This window comes from Natator depressus, chromosome 18, assembly GCF_965152275.1.
Source record: "Natator depressus isolate rNatDep1 chromosome 18, rNatDep2.hap1, whole genome shotgun sequence".
NCBI lineage: Eukaryota > Metazoa > Chordata > Testudines > Cheloniidae > Natator > Natator depressus.
Window position 1 is genome coordinate 10,467,501 of NC_134251.1, and position 23,486 is coordinate 10,490,986.

At 39.3% G+C, this 23,486-nt stretch overlaps 1 protein-coding gene across 6 annotated transcripts in view; it reads right to left on the reverse strand.

The window, feature by feature from the left end:
• PRDM2 (PR/SET domain 2) overlaps positions 1 to 18,961 on the reverse strand; it is a 118,389-nt gene extending 99,428 nt beyond the window's left edge. For 4 of the 6 annotated variants that reach the window (XM_074933951.1, XM_074933946.1, XM_074933950.1 and 1 more), the window contains exons 1-2: positions 18,839 to 18,961; positions 3,007 to 3,080 (exon numbers count right to left, since the gene is read on the reverse strand). Coding sequence is in view for 4 of the 6 variants with exons in the window: in XM_074933946.1 (XP_074790047.1) it covers positions 3,007 to 3,015 (9 nt within the window). In the remaining 2 variants the exon portion in view is untranslated. Of the gene's footprint in view, positions 1 to 3,006; positions 3,081 to 5,575; positions 5,623 to 18,838 lie in introns of all 6 variants that reach the window. The other 2 variants (XM_074933947.1, XM_074933952.1) reach the window with 2 other exon arrangements.
• Between the last annotated feature and the right edge of the window lie 4,525 nt (positions 18,962 to 23,486).

Below are 23,486 nucleotides of genomic sequence, written 5' to 3' on the forward strand. Positions count from 1 at the left end.
TGGTGTCCTGTTTATGAACAAAGACAAAGGACTGGTCTGGTATATCTGGAGTGCAAAAAGGACACATGGAATCCTTCATCTGGGACACAAATTGACAGCATGTTTGTCTCGTGAAAGGAGGTCACAGCCAGGGTGGCTATAAAGTGCTGCAAGGATTCTGGATGAGCAATACTCTAAAAGACATGAGAGTATCTTGTTAATTAACTCTAGGACCTATAACGTGTATGAAGATTGTTTTACAAATGTTTCCGATACTTTTACTTGCTACTATCGAATTTCTATGCTTTCTTAAATAAACTTATACCTGATTTCACGGTAAACATATGTAAATGCCAGCATTAAGCCGAGCAGTAATCGGAGGTTGAACTGGTAAGCTTGAGTATACTGTTTCTTTGGAAGCAGTGAATCTGTGAATACTGTGAGAGTCCAGTGGACAGGGACTGAACACTCAAGGGTTGGGGTTTTGCCAATCGCTAACCCAAGGGTTGGCAACCTTCGGCACGCGGCCCATCAGGGTAATCCGCTGGCAGGCCACGAGACATTTTGTTTACGCTGACCATCTGCAGGCACGCAGCTCCCAGTGGCCATGGTTCGCCGATCCCGGCCAATGGGAGCTGCGGGAAGTGGCGGCCAGCACGTCACTGCAGCCCACTGCTTCCCGCAGCTCCCATTGGCCGGGAAGGGCGAACCGCAGCCACTGGGAGCTGCGGGGGGCCATGCCTGCGGACGGACAATGTAAACAAACTGTCTGTTCACGGCCCGTCAGCGGATTACCCTGATGGGCCGCATGCTGAAGGTTGCTGACCCCTGCGCTAACCTATAGTGACAGCAGGACCTGCAAGCCCTTGAAGGAAGTGCTTATGTTGCCCAGGGCTGATGGAGTCAGGGAGCTGACTCACGGCAGGCATAGACAAAGCTTCCTCATGCTAAGGCAGTTGGTAGCAAGGGTGCATTAAAAACCCTGGGTACCCACAGGAAGCTTCACAATGTCCCTCTGCATAATGTGAGTGAAAAAACTCCAATTAACTTGAGGGTCGTTTAAGTTAGACCAAAAGCAGAAATAGGAAGAATGAAAGTAATATGAGAACAGGGCACTTGAGAGATGTTTGGCATCAGGCATCAAAGACAGCTCTTATATAGACCTGGCACTATAACTTGTTGATAGTGAATGAAATCACAAAGGCACTACAAGAGAAAAAAACAACACAGAGCTGATGCTAAATATATAATTAATCTGAATGGCCAACTAAATCATAAGAAGCCATATGTACTCTCTACACTTTGAAGACCAAATCTGAATGTGGGAGATGCCAAAAAAGATTTCAAACTATAGGAAAAACTCCTTGGGGCAGGGACCTCTATTTGACTGCAGAACACCAAACACACACATGGCACTGAATAAATAATATCAGCAGTTCAACAGAAGGATTTTTATTTATTTTTTTATAGAGCGTGGAAACCATATTTAACTCTAAAAATAAATCATTGCTGAAAAATATGGGAAAGAAGCAGAACCACCAACAGCAATTACCAAAAACTAGAACGTGGAGCTTACAGAATCTTAGCAATTCCCAAAGTGTACCAGAACTACACCACTTACTATTCAAGCAGCTACACAGCAACAAGCTGTTCTCCTCTCTCATATTGCTGAGTACATGCAAAAAAACCTCACAAATGAAGTTGTCTGGTTGCAATTATACATGTACCTCTGATGAGATATTTCCCCCAACCATCCCATACCTGACTGCAAAAGAACATTAGCACAAGTGTTAATGCATAAACTACCATATTACTTTAAAAGCTGGATAGTTCCATTGGTAGAGATCTTTTTATATTACTGTTTATTATAAATATTATAAGTCTATTTTTTGTTTCCACACAACATAATAGGAGAAGGGGAGCAGGAGAGGGGAAATCCCACCAGCCAATTCCAAACTGTAATTAGTTATAATTAGTCCATTGTAATGGTAGTGGTCTGGTGTTCTTCAGTGAAGTAGCACCTGTGTTCTATGTTGATGGAGATAAATTAATTACATTATTCCTCAATGACATGTTGAGAGCATGAAGGTGATAAAGCCAGCCATTAGGAACAGTGAACATCAAGGAAAAAGAAGGTGCAGAACTAAGTTCTTTATGTCATTGTGCAACCAAGGCTGTTTCTGGCCAGAGAAACAAGAAACATCTGCTCAGGGTCATTTTTTTCAGTAAACTCAAAAACTGATTACATCCCTTCGGTATTATAACCTATTCTTCCATTCACAGAAGGGATTTTTTTAGCTCCATCCAAAAAGAAGCCTTTGTAAGAATTAAAAGGGAATGTTTACCTATTTCATAAGTGTTCTGAAATAATCCAGGTGTGTACAACTGACAAACAAATATAATACTCTTACTGATTTCATGTAAATTTAGAATAAATAAAATCATATATCGTATCACTGCTTAGAACACCACACTACAGGACACGCAAAAACCTCATGTCAACATATTCGTATATCCAGGCATGCTATAAGGAAAAATGCTTATATTTCAATGTATGTTCTTAACTTTTCAGAATAAAGAGATTTTAAAGATATATAATAGCGTGAAGTTTTCTTCTTGAATCAGTTTCAGTCTTCGTAATAGGTTCTGATGATTGTGGGTTTGAAACTGGAAAACAGACAGAAGGCTGCAATTTTCAAAATGTTCTTATAAGCAGGTAAACTGATAAAAGTAAAGTACAAACTGACATGGGTCTCCTGGAGAAGTTTTCTTGTAAGTGGTGCCAGCCGCAATATCTTACTTCTGATTCACACAGGAAAGCCAATTAAAATTAATAAAGTAAGATCAACTTCACATACACCCACACTGTGGATGGAAAAGGACTATGAGATTTAACAAAATCAAAAGGTTTTAAAGAACAGGACTAACATTTTGGCTTTCTAGTGGATCACTATTACTATTCCTGGTAATAATTAACTGGTTTAACATCTAAATAAGGTACTTTGAAAGTCTTACATTTAAACTCACCTGATTCATTTTGAATTCCTGTTGTGTTCTGAAAAGATACACACAACAAAGAAACTCCTGTGATTACATGAGCCCTAAAAAGAAAAACAGACAATTGTAATACACGCCTACCTACAGTGATTTGAAACTACATAAAGATCTGTAGAGTTCTATTTAAAAGGGGCTTATCAAAAAGAAACTTATTACTTTATATCAAATCTGCTTCAGACTACTACATTGTCATTATAACTGATTCAAATTTAATCTTAAAACCCAAAGAAAGGTTTCTATCACTGATTTTTCTACGGCATCTTTTAAAACTGAGACAAGCTGTATTCAGATGACTGACATTATTTAACAGCTTTTATAAACAAATTAGCTCTGTTAGCATTTTGCAATAGAAAGCATTGCTGAAGAATTAGTCTAATTTAGTGATTTATTTTAGTTAAGCTACACAGTCATGATGCTTACCCCCATAGGTAGCAGTTTGAAAGGACTTAGCTGCACAGTTTACATTAAAGGCCCCAGGTTTGAAAAAGCGTGTTTCCATAAATAATACACATCTTTAAATTAAATTTGGGGCCCCAATGACTTGTGTCTATATTTACCAGGAGAACACTACACCTGAGATTGTAGTTATTTGCTGTTATTTATGTACAAGGAAGCATTATTGCAAGTACATTGTAATTGTTACATGAACATTGTTTAGTACCATGCAGTAAATTAAATATACTGTACCACGTTATTTCTCTTGGAGATTAACTGGTGTCTACACTGCTAATGGATTTTATGAAAGTACATTTTTCCTGTTACTTTCCTGGCTTCAGTTTTCTTAAGCAAGATAACAATCACTAATACCGTTATATTAACAATGCATGTTTTCAAATGCTTGGGCTAAATAATGTTAAAATTACAATTGTAAAATTACAAAATGTGTTTTAGCAAAACACTCAAAATAAATTACTAGTAATTCCTCACTTCTCTGAATTATACAAAAGTTGAAAGGTTTCCGAGTAGCAGTCGTGTTAGTCTGTATCCGCAAAAAGTTGAAATGCCTCATAACATAGCAAGTATTGTCATGTATATACCCATGATGATTTCTTAAGAATAGAGGATCATATGAATTATAATGAAAGAAAAACTTTCCTTGAAAAGAGAACCTCTTACTGTATTCTAGTCCTCTATGAATAACTCATTTTGGCCTACAATCCACTTACTACACTTACGTTTAGACAAAAGGCTTGGAAACTATCCAACCTAAATCTGGCAACTTGCTCCACAGGTATAGGTCTCGGTCTGAACAGAACCAGTTGCAGGATCAGCCCCTGAATTTCGAATAACTCTGGGACGTTTGAAGAAAGGACCTCTTTTTGGAACTAAGATATTCCAAAAGATTTCAGCACACTCATCAAGCAGGCACAAATCATTCAAAAACATTTCATTTTCATGTTCAGTCCCAATATGTTCACAGGTTTCAGAGTAACAGCCAGGTTAGTCTGTATTCGCAAAAAGAAAAGGAGTACTTGTGGCACCTTAGAGACTAACCAATTTATTTGAGCATAAGCTTTCGTGAGCTACAGCTCACTTCATCGGATGCAACTTATGCTCAAATAAATTGGTTAGTCTCTAAGGTGCCACAAGTACTCCTTTTCTTTTTGCGAATATGTTCACAACTTTCCTTGACCCAAAAATTTGACTTTCCAGATTGGCAGCACCAATGAGATCCAAGAAAAATAGATAAGACTCAATGCTTTTCATTTCTATTTTCAGCAGCTTCCAAATGGCATCAACATTTTGATTTTGTTAAGTCCTGCAGTGACATCAATATGTTCCTTTGGCCCCTAGTCCTCTGGCTGAGCTTCATATTCTTACGTTTTATCACAGTCTTTCTTCAGGGGCCTCCCATACTGCCCTCAGCTTTGACACATTTACTTGCCTCTCCCTCCTGAATATTGTAGTTTTTACTTTAGATACTGTTACTTAAATGCTTTACTCAAGAGGTTCCTGAAATGTGATTTATGGACTGCTAGGGTTCCATGGAGACTTACTAATGGTCTATGGAAAGATGGCTTGTTACACGGAGGAGCTGATCATATGTAAAGCAAAAGTAGACAGTATGACAAACTTCTCTGTTAACATGCAGCCTATATCATGAAAAAGTCTGAGAGTACTTTAGCAGCATTGCTGCTTAAGTACTTATTAACTGTTCCATTGGGCTATGTATCCATATCTAAGTCAATTTATAGATAAAATATTGTGGACTAATATAGGACTCAAAACATTTTGCGGTGTGAAAGACTCAATTTTTTATATTTTTAGTAAAATAAAGGTCTTGTTTTCACAATATCTTGCTTCAACACCAAGAGAAATTCCTGATATAAAGAGCATGGTTTTGTTAAACAGATATGTTAGCATTTGTGTTCAATCTTGTTGAGCTGGAACAATCTGGACACAATACCAGTAAATGTTCCTAAAATTCAAAACTGAATGCATAGGGAACACCTTTTGAATTGATTTACCTAGGAAACTGTAGCGCCATTAATGCAAATAATGAGGAATAAAAACATTCCCTGAAAAAAGGCATACTTACATCAGCACCACTTTCTCACCCACTGAACAATGGTTATTTGACATGGACTGAAAATAAATGTAAACAAAGCGTACTCATTGAGGGGTAGGTGCTAAATGAAAACTGTCAGATTAAAATCATTTCTTAAAAAAAGCTCTCTTACCCGTGTTAATAAGGTAATCATAGACACACTATTAACACTGAAATAACCGTAAACATCTAATTCACTTTACGCTATTTAATTTTTTAACTTTGTTCTAGCTGGACAATGGAGCTAGACAGTTTCTCCCTGGTTTTCATATACTAACTTAATTCTATGATACTGAGAACACTATAAAGGTGTATTTAAATCCAGCACACACAAAATGGTAACGGTATTTTTAAGAAAATCTTTATAAAACTAAATATTAATAGAAATGTTTTATTAAACTTTTTAAAAAGCTAGCTGTCTACACTTCTTGACAATGTCTCTAACAATATGAGGAGAAGACAGTGAACTTCAATGTACTGCTTTTAAAAAAAAAATGTATATATTATTTTTGTGGACAGTTTCCTGAACATACACAGTAGCTATTAGCTACTTTTGAAACTACTACTACAAGGTACCAAAATCAAGAACTAGGTACCTTCAAGGCAGAAAACTAGAAGAGAAAATAAATTAAGCCTAAAGCATAAGTATAGCTAGAATTTGATTTTATAGCGATACCTACTGAAATTTGGTGGTTACATTTTTTTAACTACTTTTGTTACAAGTCCCATCTATAATGGAAAGAGATTTGAGAATTTTTCTTAAATCTTTTTCAGTTTTGTATCTTGCTGTATTTGACAAGATGTTGTAATTAGTGTATTTCACTGCTAAACTGCTAGGAGAGAATGTAATTAACTTATATTACAAAAACGTATCGATATTCATTATGAAAAAGAATAAGACTATTAAATATAATCTCCTAGACAGTCACTTGGCTCCTTTTACACCTACAGAAAGGATAGTATCAGGACACAAAACACAAGTTATTTTTTTTAACAGCAACAACGTAATGTTCAACTTCCACTAGGCAGCCAAAAAAGATTTAAAAATTAGAAAACCGAATAAAATGAGAGACCCTGATTCTGCAAACACTTGTGCATGTACATGTACAAAGTCTCGCTGAATACAAAGGGATTACTGATATGTAAAGGTAGGCTATGTCTACACTACAGACTTTACAGCAGCACAGCTGCACCACTGCAAGCTGTGCCGCTGTAAGGTTTCTCATGTAGCCACTCTATGCTGGTAGGAGAGAGCTCTCCTGCGGGCATAAGCAAGCCACCCCCAACAAGTGGCGGTAGCTACGTTGGTGGGAGAGCATCTCCCGCTAACATAGCGCTATCCACACCGACACTTTTGTTGGTGAAACTTATGTCAGTCGGGGGGTGTTTTTTTTCACACCCCGACTAACAAAGTTTTGCCAGCAAAAGTGCTAGTGTAGACAAAGCCTTACTCAACATATGTAAATGTTCGCAGGATCAGGACCTAACTACATAATCAGATAAAATGACTTTTACACCACATATAGGATAATTTTTTAACTAAATTCACAAATCATTACATAAATAAAAATTAAGAAAAAATAAGGGAAATCACATCACCTTTATTTATGATCAAGAGAATCCTGACATACCAGATTCCAATTAGCACAAACACACTAAAAGGAAATATCTGAAAAATGATAATAGACTACAACTGTGTTATTACTATGGAAAAAATCTCACATGAACTGCTGTAACAGATTTGGAAGAGGTAAAATAGATATTTTAGCTGACCGTGTTTTCATTCAACAGTAACATACAGTTGTATCCATCAGGTAAGCTCAATCAATAACACAGTCCAGAATATAATATTCAGACTTTGGCTATACTACCGGAAATGAACAAAGCGTCAAAAGTGTCCATATCAATTACTGTACTCTAAATTATGGCTGTATCTCAAACATTCTATTTTTGCTAATTCATGTTCGTAACATTCATTTCTGATAATACTATTTCTAGATGCTAGAATACATAATCATTAACAAGTAGTATATGAACAAATCGGAATTTGGAAGGAAATCCAGATTCCTTTACAACAAACAGCTATAATTAAAGCAATAAGGTTCACCACCCAGACAGTTTTCTGGACATTTAATGGCCACCTAGTTAATTCTCCAGGTGGTTGTTAAATGACTTGCAAAGAAACCAAAAAAAAAAACCCAGATCCTTGTAAAATATCTTTATTAATAAAAATGAAATTAACTTCCAAAAAGGGGTTTAAGAGTCACTTTCAAGTTTTAAAAACTCCATATTACCCATTTGATGCTGCTGATCAGCAGACAGGATAACAGCAACAGGCCGATCAAATCAAGAAAACTTCAAATACATTGTAATTATGGAAGGTGAGGCCAGATACAGAATGATTCCAAGATTAAACTTTGTTAAATTAATATTGTATTCATTACTGGTTAAGCTGTATGCTTGAAAAATATCTTAAATCGTTATATTTATTATAGGATAAACCTACAGCAGCTGCTCAGTAGATTTCAGTCTTTCACCAAAAACAACTGATCAAACGTTGCTGGCAAACTGATACAATGCAAGCATTAAAAACTGGAAAATATTTAAGGACGCTGTAACCTGACACCAACATAATAAATTCCTCAAAACAGAAGTGACATTATATAACTTGTCCTTTGTTTAACATGTAAGTCCTTAAATGTAGCAGTCCATGTACTCTGACTAGCATTAAGCAATCACTGCTATGACTAGCAGCAGAAAGGGTGCTGCCACTACATAAAAATTAACATGGGAGAAATACAAGAATGGCTTAAGAATTCATAAAAAAAAACAAGAAATAATTCAATACTGCAGAACAGCCTGCCTAGACATTAACTGTGAAAATGTACAGACCTTTGGTATATCATATATTTGCCTTTGTTCACCAGATGGCAAAAAAAATTCTCTCTACTAGTAACACACACAAAAGGATAATTTAACATTTCTTCTATCTCCATTACATGGCAAGATATTAACAACAGCGTAGCAGACAATCAGTGAACACATTTATAATTGTCATATGCCCCTTTTCCAGCCACACATCTTTAAATTAACAATTTTCACATTCTTCAGCAGCTGCAATTACAACTGCCCTCTGACTAAGTGGTATTATCTCTTCACTTTTCCCAGCAACATTGATAAAAGAAATTAACTGCTGAAACCTACAGCAGTCGCTATTCTCACACTAGGTTACAGCAATTCAACCCTACCTAATGCAGCCTGAGATTTTAAATCCACTGCACTACCAAGAGGAGCATACTACTGCCATAAAACAATACTGAGAGATCAAAGTGAACTGATTCATTACACGACTGCTTCCCAATTCATTCTGCTAAATAATCAGAGCAGTGTTAAATTAACATAAAATTACAGTGCATCAGAAACATATTTATTGTCAAACCATCATTACTGTGAAAAAAAAGTTTGACTCTACTTCTTTTTCTACTGTATTGTCAGTAAAAACTACTATGGTCCACCATTATTTTCCATTATGGCCATATGACTGTGAAATGTTCTCTCCACTAGATCTGGGAAGAATGTGTAACCCCCCTTAATTTTTAAAAGCCATGTGAAAGGTGAACTGCAAAGAGAAACTTAGAACTGAGATAAGGCTAGATTTAAGTGTCAATTCCCCCAAACTCCCCATTATACAATTCAGCACAAATTTCAAGGCTCAATTCAATACTGAGTTTCCCTTTGAAGTTCACCTTTTAAACATTCTCAGAAGCATCATTTAAACTTCCACTGAATGCATCCGATGAAGTGAGCTGTCGCTCACGAAAGCTTATGCTCAAATCAAGTGGTTAGTCTCTAAGGTGCCACAAGTACACCTTTTCTTTTTACGAATACAGACTAACACGGCTGCTACTGTGAAACCTACCATTTAAACTTTACTCTCTCATCCATATAGAATAAGGGGAAATGAAGGTCATAGAAAGATAAACTAGGATGTTTTGTTGGTTGGCCTTAATACTGGTTGTTTTTCCATCTTTAAATCAAGACTTTCTTACCACAAGGAACTTTTAGAAAACTAAACACAGGCTCAACTGTAAAAATGTGTGAGAAAGGTGAAACACCCATGTCCAAGCAATCATTTTCTTTTTAAAACAGTGGGCTAGTCAATGCAAAAGAAGATTGTTAAGTATGGTTAGGCCAAATTTTGCTCTCAGTTACAACAGTATAAATTAATCCATTGAGTTATTCTAGCTTTGCACTGGTGTAACTGAGATCAGAATTTGACCCACTTTTTGGAAACTGCAAGGAAAACCAGCATCTCCTCTCCTTCTACGTTTGTCTCTTCTCCATAACCATTTGTCCTTACCTTCAAGCCTCTTTAATTCTGTGCCTGTTCCCATCTCTTCTTTCATTTCATCCTACACTCCCCTCCTATTTTCTTCTCTGTAACATCTCTAACTGCTCCCTTTAACTTTCACCCAGGACACTCACAAAAGCTTGAAACAGCTACCTCTTTGCCAGTTCTTTGTGTTTTTAAGAGGACGTGAACATTTATTTTCTTTCAATATCACATCATTTACAGCACTAAGTAAGTAATGTGAAATCTGCTAAAACTACTTATTCACATCTCCCACCCCAAAGAAGGGTAAAATCCTATATTGAGCATGATTTAATATAGGGCACAAGGTGTTTTGCTTCCCAGGACCAATCATGAATGTCACATATAAGGCTTTTTGCCCTCCTTCTCCAAAGTGACAATTTCACATACCACTGAAGTAACCAACCTGAACTGCAAGCTCTTCAAGGAAGAGACTGTTCTCTCGTGTGAACGGTGCCCTGCAGATTGAGAAAGCTATCCACATGCAAAAATAAAAGAATGATAATATGACTTAGTTGAGGAGTATCCTCAACAAACAGTATCTGTTCTACAATTCAGGGTATTTCTGAACCAAGGAATAGTTAAGGAACTCCAGATGGAAGCTTAAGTTGCCTTAGTTGAGAAAACCCAACACAATTGGGGGGTTTTTTTGGTTTTTTTACTTAGCTCTTACCTAGGCTGAGAATTTTTTCCAATATCCTATAGGATAGCTGCTTTGTGAAGAAATTTATTTTTCAACTTCGTAGTTTTTCTTGTTTATTCTTAAAATGGGTAATATTGGCTAGGTTTGCATTTCCAATAAAACCTTACAAATGATGAAGGAACAGACTGCCCCAAAATTTGCAGTATTCTCAGATATTATTTCACATTTATTGGTATTAGTTGCATATTAGGTATAATATTCTCTTCTTCCCATCCCCACAATGCTCTAATGGGAAGTGCAATGGCATGGGCGGTTGTGCCAACATCTCTCTCACTGTTGCTAAATTTAAAAAAGGAAAAAACGTGGAGAATGTTGTAGAATACCATCACTTTTTCCTCAGTAGGAGCACTGCATTCCCTGCACAGAGAAGGCAGATTGAGTGGCCCGTGTGTGGTTAAACATCAGAGGGAAAGTCTTCAATTAAGTAGTTTGAGCAAACAGGTCCTTTTCCTTTTGAGGGGGTGCATAACTTTTATTATTTATTTATTTATTTATAATAATATTTTATTATTTATTATTTCATATTATTGCATGCTTCTGTAGCAAAACACTGCAGTGCAAAGTTCTCAAAAGTAAATACATGTCTAAAAATTAAGAGTTCCAAATAGGATTCTGGGTGGGGGTTTTGGGGGGAATTGCTTTATTTTTATTTTACACAATGCAAACTGACAAGAGGTATGAGAAAAACACTTATCTCCATCTCATTAACCCCAGAAACCCTTAAAATTATCTGGATAAAGATGAACTGTTCCTATTAACCATTTCAAGGAAGGGATAAATATTGAACAAAGAGCCGGATAAATTAAACTAAAAAGGCAGTTTCACTGTAAATTCTGTACCCTCTGCTGAAATGTTGTTTTATAATATTGTTCAGACTCATTCCCTCAGGGAATCACATTTTTATCTCTCCTACAGAAACACTATACTTGAAGGCTATTTTCTCTCTCTCTGGTGGAGAATGCATCAGAGCCAAAATTATTACTGGTTTCAGAGTGGTAGCCATGTTAGTCTGTATCAGCAAAAAAAAACCCAAGGAGTACTTCTGGCACCTTAGAGACTAACAAACTTATTTGGGCATAAGCTTTTGTGGGCTAAAACCCACTTCATCCAATAAATTTGTTAGTCTCTAAAATTATTACTGTTTATCTGTTTTGTGGTACCACCTGCAAAGTGCTAGGCACTTTTCAAACATGACACTATATTTGCCCCAAAGAGTTTACAATCTCAAAAGAGAGGACAGAAGATGAGAGGAGAAAAGTGATGCAACAAACAGGCAAAGCAGTCAGGATGCTTAGCACAGGTCTAAGCTCATGTTATGTTATATTTTTATGTATCTATTATATTTTACTTTTAAAATAAATATTTATTAATTCCTTGCCATTGCCCATTTTGTCCAGGTACTTAGTTCAAGGCTTTCTCCATTTGGGGTTTTTTAGCCTCTGCCCAAAAGTTGTGTTTCTTTTTGTTTTTGTTCTTTTCATTGGTTCACTATCATCCTTCTGCCACACTCCGATCATAAGTTTCTTCTAGATCAAAATATTTTCAATGATTTTATAAGTATTACTAATTGTTTTGCTTTATTTCCAAAAGTCCCTGTTTATGTTCTGCTTTAGCTCTTATATTTCTAGTGTAATTGTAATTAAAAAGCCTATATAATAGCAATAAGTCAGTCCCCAATTATTCCATTTTTTTCTGACCATTCCCTCCTTCAACTTCAGTCACTTCAGCTCCTCTACAAATTGCCAAGTCCTCTTTAAACAAAACACACCAAAAGCCAACAGATGGTGATGTCAGTTGGATACCTGCAGTAAAGAAATTATGGCCCCTGCTATTCGGCCCTCCTAGGGAGAGATGCCCTTTTATAGGCACTCCCCAGGAACTAAAGGAGTGGGACTCTTACCTCACATGCTGGTAGAGAGGAATTTGATAAAAGGCCCTGGCTCCCAATTCTCACTCACCATATGGGTGGGAGGAAGTTGGCTACAAGAATCCCTGCTACATTGTTCTTTACCAAAAACAAAACAGAACAAAAAAACAAAACAAAAACCACTAGGTTCTGAACTTGATGCGCAAGCCTAAAAATAGTCTTCAGTCTTTTTATAAACAGTTTTAAGTCTATAAAAGATACCCCCTGAGGTCCACCTGAAATACAAAGAAGTCCTGAATGAAAGGGTTTGCCAAGCATTTTCCAGGTAGCACTCTCACTAATACAGCAATCTTTGAATTTTTTTAAAACTAATTTAAAGGAAGTATTGCTGAGTAATAGTTGCTTCAAATCAAAACCTGCCACAAGATTAAATTCTACAGAATTACTAGGTCCCTTCACTAGTTACAAAATTGACTGGAAAATAAACAGTTATAAGTAAAACAAGAATTGCTGCATCTCATAACCTTGATTGGAGTTTCAGAAAAACCTGTTTAGAAACATTCAGTCTTAGTCAACAAGTTATGTTTATTTTGAGGAAGCTATGCATGACATCCTTAGTAGAGAAAGCATTGCAGTAGCTCTGAAATAGAACACTGGCTTAATTTACAGACAAAATACTTTGGCCTTGTTCTGAATTCTACTTGCAAAGCTTATGATTAAAAGATATTTTATATTTAAAAAATAAAAACACACCATAGATGGAATAAAGTTAAGAAATAAACAAAAGTCATCCAGCACAAAAACTGTATTTGCAGAGCATACTTTATCTAGATTTTATAGTATGTTTAGCAAAAGTTCTAAGTTTAAACTAAATAGGGTAAATTCTGATTATATAAGCAATATTAATCATCTTTGTACATGTGGAAATTCTTTAGGACTTCTACCCCCAATTTATAGATTGGAAAAACAGACAAAGATTACTCCCATTTTAGACATTGAAAACCAGGTGCAGACAGTTTGTATGACTTGCCCCAGCTCAGACTGAAAATCAGTGACAGAAGATGAAAGAGAACTCAAGTCATACAGTGCGATTTTCCATCACTTTTGACCAGAAAAGGTGTGTGTTTGTTTTTTAATTATACCACATAAACAATTTTAATTAAGAAAAAGGATAGTCATATTTCTATTTTTATTCCTACTATTTAATATTGAGGTATTTTTAAGCTATATAACAATTTTGAACAAATTCAGTGAAATAAGGCTTGTAGAAATATCTTAATTGATGTTAACCCTAAAAGGCTTTTTTAAATCCAGACCTTTTAAAAAGATAGAAACAATTAGCATTGTCTGTGGGAGCTTAATTACAAAGACATTTTCAGTCATTCCGGACTGTCAAAACAAAAGCAATCAGTGATCCCACAGAAACCATAAGTAAGCAAGTTTCAGAGTAGCAGCCGTTTAGTCTGTATCCGCAAAAAGAAAAGGAGGACTTGTGGCACCTTAGAGACTAAGGTAAGTAAGCACTTTTGCATCATTAACCCTGGTGGGGACCCTGACTAGCACCACTATATTAAGTAACCAAGTGAACTGCTTTAACCTAAATAAATACTTTTAACAGATAACCATGCTAAGAAATCTTCAATGCAAAAATAAACCCTGAGTTTGCCACATCTACACATCAAGCTCTCCACAACAACTAATTTCTTCCCATTGTAGATTAAGTAATAGGATAGTCAGGGAGAGGTCAGAGGACAGTTACATAAGCAAGGATCTGAAAACTGAAAACAACAGACTAGTTGCAGATAGTTAAAGCTGTGTTAAAAGTAGGGTTTGATTACTACCCAAACTAGGTAATTGAGGGTTAAAGCTCCCCATTCTTCCTGAATATTTACCTGTGTGGCAATCTACGAACTAGGACATATTCAATACTCGGCCACAATAGAGAAAAATAAAACTGAAAAGAATCAAAGCAAAAAGCTAACGCTTACGTGTTACAAATACAACGTTAACACTTTGTGCTCATCTAGTCTTTCATCAGAGGATCTCAAAAAAAAAAAAAAAACTTTATAATCAGCAATTAATTAATACTCAATACCCCTGATATAAGTATTATGACCATTTTAGACAGGTAAACTCAAACACAGAGAAGTTTAGTGATTTGTCCCTGTGTCACACAGAAAAGTAAACAACAGAATGGGAACTGACTTCAGCAGTCCCAGCTCCCAGTCCCTTACTCTAACCTCTAAACCATGTTTTCTAAATACCACAAAACAAAACAAAACAAAAACAAAAACCCCTAAAGAATTACCCCCCTAAAATAGATATACTTTCTTTGCTTCATGAAGCCCATTTTTGTTTTAAAGATACAATTCAAAAGAAATCTACAGGAACACAGTAACTTAAAAATTACACTTCAGCCTGAAAAAACGTGACTGCGATTGTTGCAAGCAGCATTTAAGTGTAACTGAAATATTAAAGTACAAATATTTTTTTCAGATATTTACATTATTGATTTTACAGCTCATTATATATGGTCAGTGTCACTCTACTTTATATAGTTAATTAATCAGTTCTCCTCCCCCTTTTGCGTCTATGAGTTTTCAATATAGCACCAGAGAAAAAATTAAGCCAAAATATGATTTCAAAACCACAAATTGGTATGGCAACTTTTTTTTTTTTAAATGTATTAGATTTTGAGTTGATGGCTGCCCTTCAAAGAATCAAAGACAGCATGAAATAAGCACCAGTGCTACAAGGATCTCCTAAGGTGCATCAAAGGCACACTTCAAAGCAGCCTCAAAAAACTCTGCTGTAGGTAAAGCACCCAAAATCATGAGTACCACCTTGAAATAACAGGCACAATACAAATAATGTTTCAGAAAGAAACCTATTGATAATACTGTAGAATTGTTTGTTCATATACAAATATTTCCATGATGTGTAGAAAGTCAGTGTTTTGAATAGGAGCTGTGACGGTAAAATATTCATGTATATCTTAAATGCATCTCAAATATACTGATGCACAAGAATAAAAATGTTACTGGTACCTAAACAATTAAGTAAAGCTTGTGAAAATGTGATCCAGAAGGGCACAATAGACAAGAGTGTTAAAATTACACATCTGAAAGCATTAAATACGACAGCAATGCTAACTAAACAGAGAAAGATTTAAGTTAAATTTGAAGAAAAGATCTGATGTATAAGTTTCAGCACCATGCATTCTGTTTCCCAATTGAGTTTATATACCTCTGGAAAGGGTATAGAGCAATCTTACTACACCTGTCACCTACAGTGTGCTGCCTGCACATTTTGGCTGCAGTAGAAAGGCACCTAGAAAGGCACAATATTTCATATTTTACATCTTTATCATTCCCTCTCATCCCTAAGTGCTTCAGAAAGTACCTGCATATAGCACTGAAACGCATCCATTTCTGCAGTGGAGATTTGACACTAACGGGCCTATCACAATCTGCACAACAGTGCTGGGGAAAGGAAGGTTGGCAGAGAAACCCAGGACACAATACTGCTCTTACACAGAGTTGTCTAGGAGTCTAGGAGATCTTCACTGTCTGTGAATTACACACTTGACTTGAAAGGAGAGGGGCGGGGACTTGGAGCATCAGCCCTTCATCAACCATTTCAAATCTTAACAGCCCAGGAAGTTAGAGAGAAATTTAGATTCACTTTCATTTACTGCTGTATCTTTCACCTCCATTTTTAGGCAGGGGGTGATGCAGAAAGCCAATATAAAGGAAACTTGTGCATGTTTGTTTCTTTTACTCCAATGATGCATACATTGCACACATGCAGAGTCACGTGTTACCAACTTTTTAACAATAAAAACTCACATATACAAGTTTTTTTTAAAAAAGCCAGTCTTTCTATCTGGACAGTGCCTATTCCTGAAAAGGGAAGAACTGAGGGTGTCCGCTCCAACTGCTGAAAACCTGTCACCCTTAGCTAAACACACAAACAGCACCCCCCTTCACGCCTGCCTCCCTGGAAAAAGGCTTTTTGTTCTCAGAATCCTCAAATCTGAGCAACTGTACATCTACAGTCCCGTTCCCAGGGACTTAAACCTTTGTCTCCCCACTAACACATCCATCGTAGAAAATCGCCGGGAAGATAAAATAAGTGTGCTGTTTTACACATGAAAGTTGCTTACAATGTTGCTGAGCCCGAAGTTTTGGCCACATGTCTACAATAATTGCCAAGGATAGCAAGAGGGTTGCTCTATTCCTTTCATTCTAAGAGATCCCAGGGGACAGTGCTGACCCATCAGCCTGAAGCCTTTCATGCGGGGCATCACAGAGTTCTATCTTGTCACACCTACTATTCAGAGTGTCTGAGGGGTCTTTTGTTTCTTAAAATTGCCCACCACTCCTGTCAGCAATTCCATTTGTAGCAGCAACAGTGGGGAGTGCTAATGTTGACCCGCTGCCAGTGTTTTAACCACTGTCATCTCACCTGCACAGAGCAAGTCCAGAGAGCGCAGGTGTTGCTGTAGGCCAGTCTATACTAGTGCTCGCACTTGTAGAGGTACACCAGTGGTGGTGACAGTTTGAAAATTTTAATGAGAAGACCATGTAAACATTAGACTTTGCAGGGTGTGTGAAGAGGTTGGTATGAGCTGTTGACAACACCTTACTCTACCATCTCCATCCTCTCTGATTCAGCTAGTGAGATGGATGACTAGCCAAGAACAGGAGTTGTATGAGAGAGTTGGTAGCTCAATCAAGACAGAGAATGTTGGTAAGTTGGGATTAAAAATTGGAGAAATGTTAGCAGCTCCACTAGAGAGGAGAAGCATATCTTCTGTTTATTACTCAATTTCAGAATACGGAGGTTATTAAATTCTCTGCTGCATTTGGATGCTCAGGTAGTGACTGACAAAAGCAGCTTTTTTCCCTTCTGCAACTGATGAAAGAGTTTGACGTTTTCTTTGTCCCTCAAAATCAAAGTCCTGCAGTACACTCTACAGTTTTTAAGATCATTCGGAAACTTTAGTGAGAATGTGATTATCCACAGTGCTTTGCAAAGAGAACATTTCATCATACCAGCACTCCATGTCCTGCACTGACTTCCAATCAGTCTGAAACTGGAGTTTTGATCTACACAGCCCTAAGTGTTTTGTGTTTGAGGCTACCTGAGGAACCATATCTTTCCCCAGTGATACTGCTCCACCTCCAAACAAGAGCTCTCTGGTTTGTGCAAGAGAGCCTGTTACAGGGTATTTTCAGCGAGGAGTCTGTGTACACCTATACCATGGCAGCACAGCCATGGTGCTGCAGCTGTGCCACTGTAGCACCATAGTGTACATGCTTCCTATTCCAATGGAAAACCCTTCCATCAATGTAGTTAATCCAACTCTCCGAAAGGTGGTAGCTAGGTTGATGGATTCATTCGAAAAGTTTAGCAGCATCTACAGTGATGGTCTGGTCAACCCAACTACATCTCTCAGTGCATGAAGATTTTCACACCCTGGACCAACATAGCTAGGTCAATCTAATTTTTATGAGCAGACCAGGCCTTTAACTCTGGAATTCATTTCTCCCTGGTCAAACAGAGCTTGGATTATTGGTCTTGAGATGAGCTGCAACGCTCATCAATTGTCATGGCTTCTGATGACAGAGTAGGCTAAAGATTATTGTGTGTTTGAATGAGGTTTATTATTTTGCATGTTCAAACTGGCCAAGTGGGAATCTCATTGCATGTGGGAGGTTTTTCCTTAGTTTTGGACATTTCCAATATTTGTCCGAACCCCCCCCCCCCCAGACTGCTGCAAAAACGTTATTCCGCGAAGAAATTTTTAAACAGACCTCGATGGGCGCGGCCCCCCTTTCCCAATGGATTCCCACCCTGCATTGCCCCCCATGTGAACAATACTCCCTTTGCTGGCCCCCAGCCCATCAGGGCTCTGTCCCCGGCCCCCTCCTCCAGCACCTTCGGCAAGGGGGTGTCCCCAGGAGCCCTGCTGCCTCCTCCAAGGCACAACGTTGGGGTTCACGGCTGAGGGGGGCCTTCACTCCCCACAGCCTGACCTCCCCCGCCCCTCTCCAGAGCCCTGCGACAGCCCCCATCTACCAGCCCCGGCCGAGGGGCATCCCATGGAGCCGGCTCCACGGCGCTGCCCTCAGGGACCCACCTGACCGCCCCTCCCACCGCAGGGCGGTCCTCGGGCTCCCCCCAGGGCCCGTCCCCCGGCTCCGGGTAGGGCGCCCCCAGCGGCCCCGTGCGGAGGCTCCCAGCCCGGGACCCAAGGCCCCCCTGCAGCGGCGGCGTCTGTTCGCAGCGCCGCCGGGTCCCTCTTACCTGCGCCGCCGCCGCCGCCACCTGCCCCTGCGGCCGGCCCGGCTCTAAGTGGCCCGGAGCAGCCCCAGGCTCCGGCACCAGCCGGACGCCATTTTGTCTCCGGCCTCGGAAGTGACGTCGAGAGGAGGGGGGCGCTGAGGAACGGGCCCCCCTCCCCAGCAGGGAACCCCGAGCCAGTGCCCCCCAGGTCCGCCCCCAGACATCGCCCAGGTCTCCTGCGGGTCACCCCGACCCGCCTCTACCCCTTCCACCCCCCCCCCCAAGTCCGCTCCCCAAACCGGTCTCTGCCCCTTCCCCAGCCCCCTCCCCCAAACTCTCTGCCCCCTCCCCACTGCCCCAGCCCCCTTCCCACTCCCCCCAAGCCTGTCTCTGCCCCCTTCACACACTCCCCCCAACCCTCCCGAACCTGTCTCTGCCCCAACCCCCTCCCCCAAACTCTCTGCCCCCTCCCCACTTTCCCAGCTCCCTTCCCACTCCCCCCAAACCTGCCTCTGCCCTCTCCACACACACCCCCCAACCCTCCCAAACCGGTCTCTGCCCCCTCCACACACACCCCCCAGCCCCCCCAAACCTGCCTCTGCCCCCTTCCCCTGCCCCAACCCCTCCCCCAAACTCTCTACCCCCTTCCCACTCCCGCCAAACCTGCCTGTGCCCCCTCCCTATTGCCTCAAATCCACCTCTGCCCCCCCTCAAAACCCTTCCCGACTCCCCCCAACCCTGCCTCTGTCCTCTCCCTCCTCCCCAAACTACCTCTGCCTTCTCCCCAAACCTGCTTGTGCCCCCCCTCCCTATTTCCCCCCAAACCCACCGCTGGCCACTCCCCATAACCCTTCCCTACTCCCCCAACCCACCTCTGCCCCCTCCTTACTCAGTCCCAAACTCCTTCCCCATGCCCTGCCTCTGCCCCCTCCCCAGTCACTTCCCCAAACCCCCAACCCGCTCCTCTGCCCACTCCCTACTTGTTCCCAAACTCTCAAGACTCCCAAAACTTCAACCTTGACCCCCTTCCTCCATGGCTCAGTACCCTCAAAGTAGAGGTGAGGAAACATTGAAATTTTGTGATGAAAAGGAAGGACAATTTCTTCAGTTTTAAAAATATAATTCCCATTTTATGACCAGTTCAAAAGGCCCCATTTCCCAAGACACCCAAACTGTGACTCTTCCCCCTCCCTCAATATCCCTCCTGACAAATCAGTTGCAGGTGCTCACCTCCATAATTAACCCCCACCCCCCAAGGGCAGATTCTTCTCCCTTCTTAGCCCTTTCTTGCTTCTCTCCCCTCAGTAGTTCAGCTCCACAAGGGAGTTCTTCTCACTCCTCAAGCTGATTGAGCTCAGGGGCTGTCAGAAACTAGTTGGAATGAATGGAGATGTTAAATGTCAGAGAAACACTTCATCATCGGGGGCACAGGTTTGAGAGACCTCCCTACTCCCAAAAAGTAAGATTTGGCAGGTGTAGAAAGGGAGGGTGATGGTGAAATTCCTGACTTGTTGGGACCTAATGTGAAATTTTAGTGTCCTTTTGAAACAGCAAACATATTGTGATGTCCTGTAGCAAAAAAACATCTTCTCATTGTAGTTTCTGAGCAGGTATTTAATGAAAAACCAGAGTAGGCTCATCTCTTGATACATTTATGCGTATGTATCATTGAGTATAATAGGGTCTCTCTTTGTATAGTCTGACTATAAGGATTTGAACTTGAAATTCTATATACATAGAATTAGGTGGCCTGATTTTCTTCCCTCTTCCATAGACAAGAGGAGAATGTGCCATTCATAACATAAATGGGGAAGGATTCTTCTGTTAAACACAGTTGGGGATGGAGAGGGTTGATATTACCAGACTGTTTATGGTTTAGAGATCTAAAATGCAGAATGGTATTTTTGTAGTTTGATTTGATTTCAAATTGTGCATGTATATAAAAAGATGGAGTAAAACTACTGATAAATATGGGCAAAGTATCAATACAAACTATAAAAATCTGGTTTGAAGAATACTGTTCCACATGGTGACTTGGAAACTTTCCCGAGCAAGCAAGGAAAAATTGCCTAACTTGACAATTTTTGCTTAATTTAAAATAACCCATTCAATTTCTAACACTTATGGTTGCAAAGATAACCTTTCAACTTTAAAAAAAAGGAGTACTAGTGACACCTTAGATACGAACCAATTTATTTGAGCATAAGCTTTCGTGAATAAATTGGTTAGTCTCTAAGGTGCCACTAGTACTCCTTTTCTTTTTGTGAATACAGACTAACATGGCTGCTATCCTGAAACCTTTCAACTTTAAAGAGTGCAGAGTCTGAAGCCAAACAACTCCCGTGCCTCTGTTGTTGTCCATAGCTATGCCAGGCAACAGCAGCGTGAAATTACCAGGACAAAAGCCAGATTCACAGCTGCTTTTCAGCAATCAGAACCCTGTGGTCAGCACTGAAACAGTCAAGAATAATGTTCATTTCTCACTGCAGCTGCTTGTCGAAACTACAGGTAGCTGAAGCAGGTCCTGGAGTTATTCATGGAGGAAGTCCCAAGAACACAAAATTGGAGAAGGAGAGGAGTATAACAAGAACAGATCATTTCTCCCTCCTAATAACTAGGAATCTCTGAGGGACAGAAAATAGCAAAACCCACTCCTCCATCCTTGTAGCAGGCAAGGAAATCCTGGATGTAGGAGAGGAGGCAGAAAACTTCTTCTCCCTTCCAGCAGAGAGGTGAGTAGAGTTTCAAATTTAACTCCTGCTAGCCAGAGACTGATTCAGAAATGAAGTCCTGATCAATGTTCAGGGACAGAACCCTGTCAGAAATCCCAGGACCTTTCCCAGAAGTTGGGTGGCAGAGTAGCTCACCAAGGCACCTCCTTGCTCATCACTGATGCCCTTCCCCCCTTTAGATTTTGTAGTTACTTCAGGCTGGGTGTCTGGTAAATTCAAAGACTGTACAGAATATACACAGACAAGTATTTTCAAAATAAACATTCTTGATTATGAGCTATCCTTTTTATAAGCTCACAAAAGCTTATGCTCAAATAAATTGGTTAGTCTCTAAGGTGCCACAAGTACTCCTTTTCTTTTTGCAAATATAGACTAACACGGCTGTTACTCTGAAACCTTTTTATAAGTTAGACCCTACAAAGCTCTTGCGACAAGATAAGCTAAATTCCGGTTTGTAATGGCAAGATTCTTCAGAACCAGACATTCAGATCCCAGCAGGGTCTTCTCAGCACTTCTCTCAAGACAGATAAACTGAGTTTCCTTGTAGTCTGCAAGGGACAGTCTTGATAACTAAGGCCCTTTCTGCCTCATGGACATTAAAGCTCCTTTGTTGAGATTTTAAAGTCAGTGCAAAGGATTTTTTTTTCTATTGTGGAAGATATATGGCTAACTCCTTTGTACTGCTTTGAAAACCTCAGCCTCCATGACTCATTTTTGTAAGAGCAGGAGCATGCTCCAGTGTCCTGGCCAAAATTTTTCCTCCATTGTTATGGTGATCCCTACCTCGCTTATACCCAGAGGTGGATGCATTTCTGTGGATTTATATGTTCATAGTGTGTTAAGCACTTTGGAAAGAAAGGGGCTCTGTTTAAATGTAAATGTATTACTATACTTGTTTCTCTCTTTTTTTTTTTAGAAGGTCGATCAGCCACTTTTCACACCTGGAATACTCAAGATTTGTCTACATTAGAAAATGTGCACCAGTGTAACAAAACCAATTTAAAACTAATCTAGTTACACCAGCAGCAAACCATCAACATAGACATGCTTAAACTGTTCTAGCTTACTACAGTACACTAAATTGGTTTAAGCATAAATGAAAAATCTTAAAGTGCATCTATATTAAGGGTTTGCACTGGTACTACTAATCAATTTAATTCCACCGATGCAAGTTTTCTAATAGAAACCAAGCCTCAATGCTGATGAGAAACTGGAGACTTGTTATGTTCGAAGGGATGAAGGCAAATGGGGAAGGGAGGGAACATGGCTGGCGCACACAAATCCTCCCACCCACAAAAAAGTTAATTTAGAATTAAGGTTTCTTTAAGTAATTACTAATTATCCTCATGCAGAATACAACATATTACCTTTACATATTATACTTACCCATATGAAAGTAGATTTTCATTCATGTTTAAAAATATATGTTGCCCTAACAGCAGAATTCCTCACTCCATTTTCACTCCTCTCTCACTCCTTATATCCCAGATGCTGGCATTTTATGTTCTGGTCTAATTTAGATTATGAACTCCATGGGATAGGGGATCTTGACTATTTATTCACCTCTAAAGCACCATGCACAACTATAGCACTAAATGCAAAATAATATTTTTTCCATAAGACTTTAAACCCTGTTAGTTTTGTTACAATGTTTATTATCTATGGATCTGTGTTTACTCACCCATTTCTGAGAAGAGAAGGAGAAAACTTTTTTTCATATATTGGAATTGATTCAACCTTCCTTCCTTTTTAAGGGAGGAACCACCCCATAGAAGCCTGATTTAAAGACGTAGCTTGTAGCTGATTGGAGGTACTTGACTAAAAGTCATCATGGGAAATGTAGTCCTAAACTGGAAGCTAAAGCTTGGGATATTGGCATAAGGAAACAGGTGAGTGGGAATTCTGGGAAATTGTCTCCCTATAAAAGAGCAAGAGAG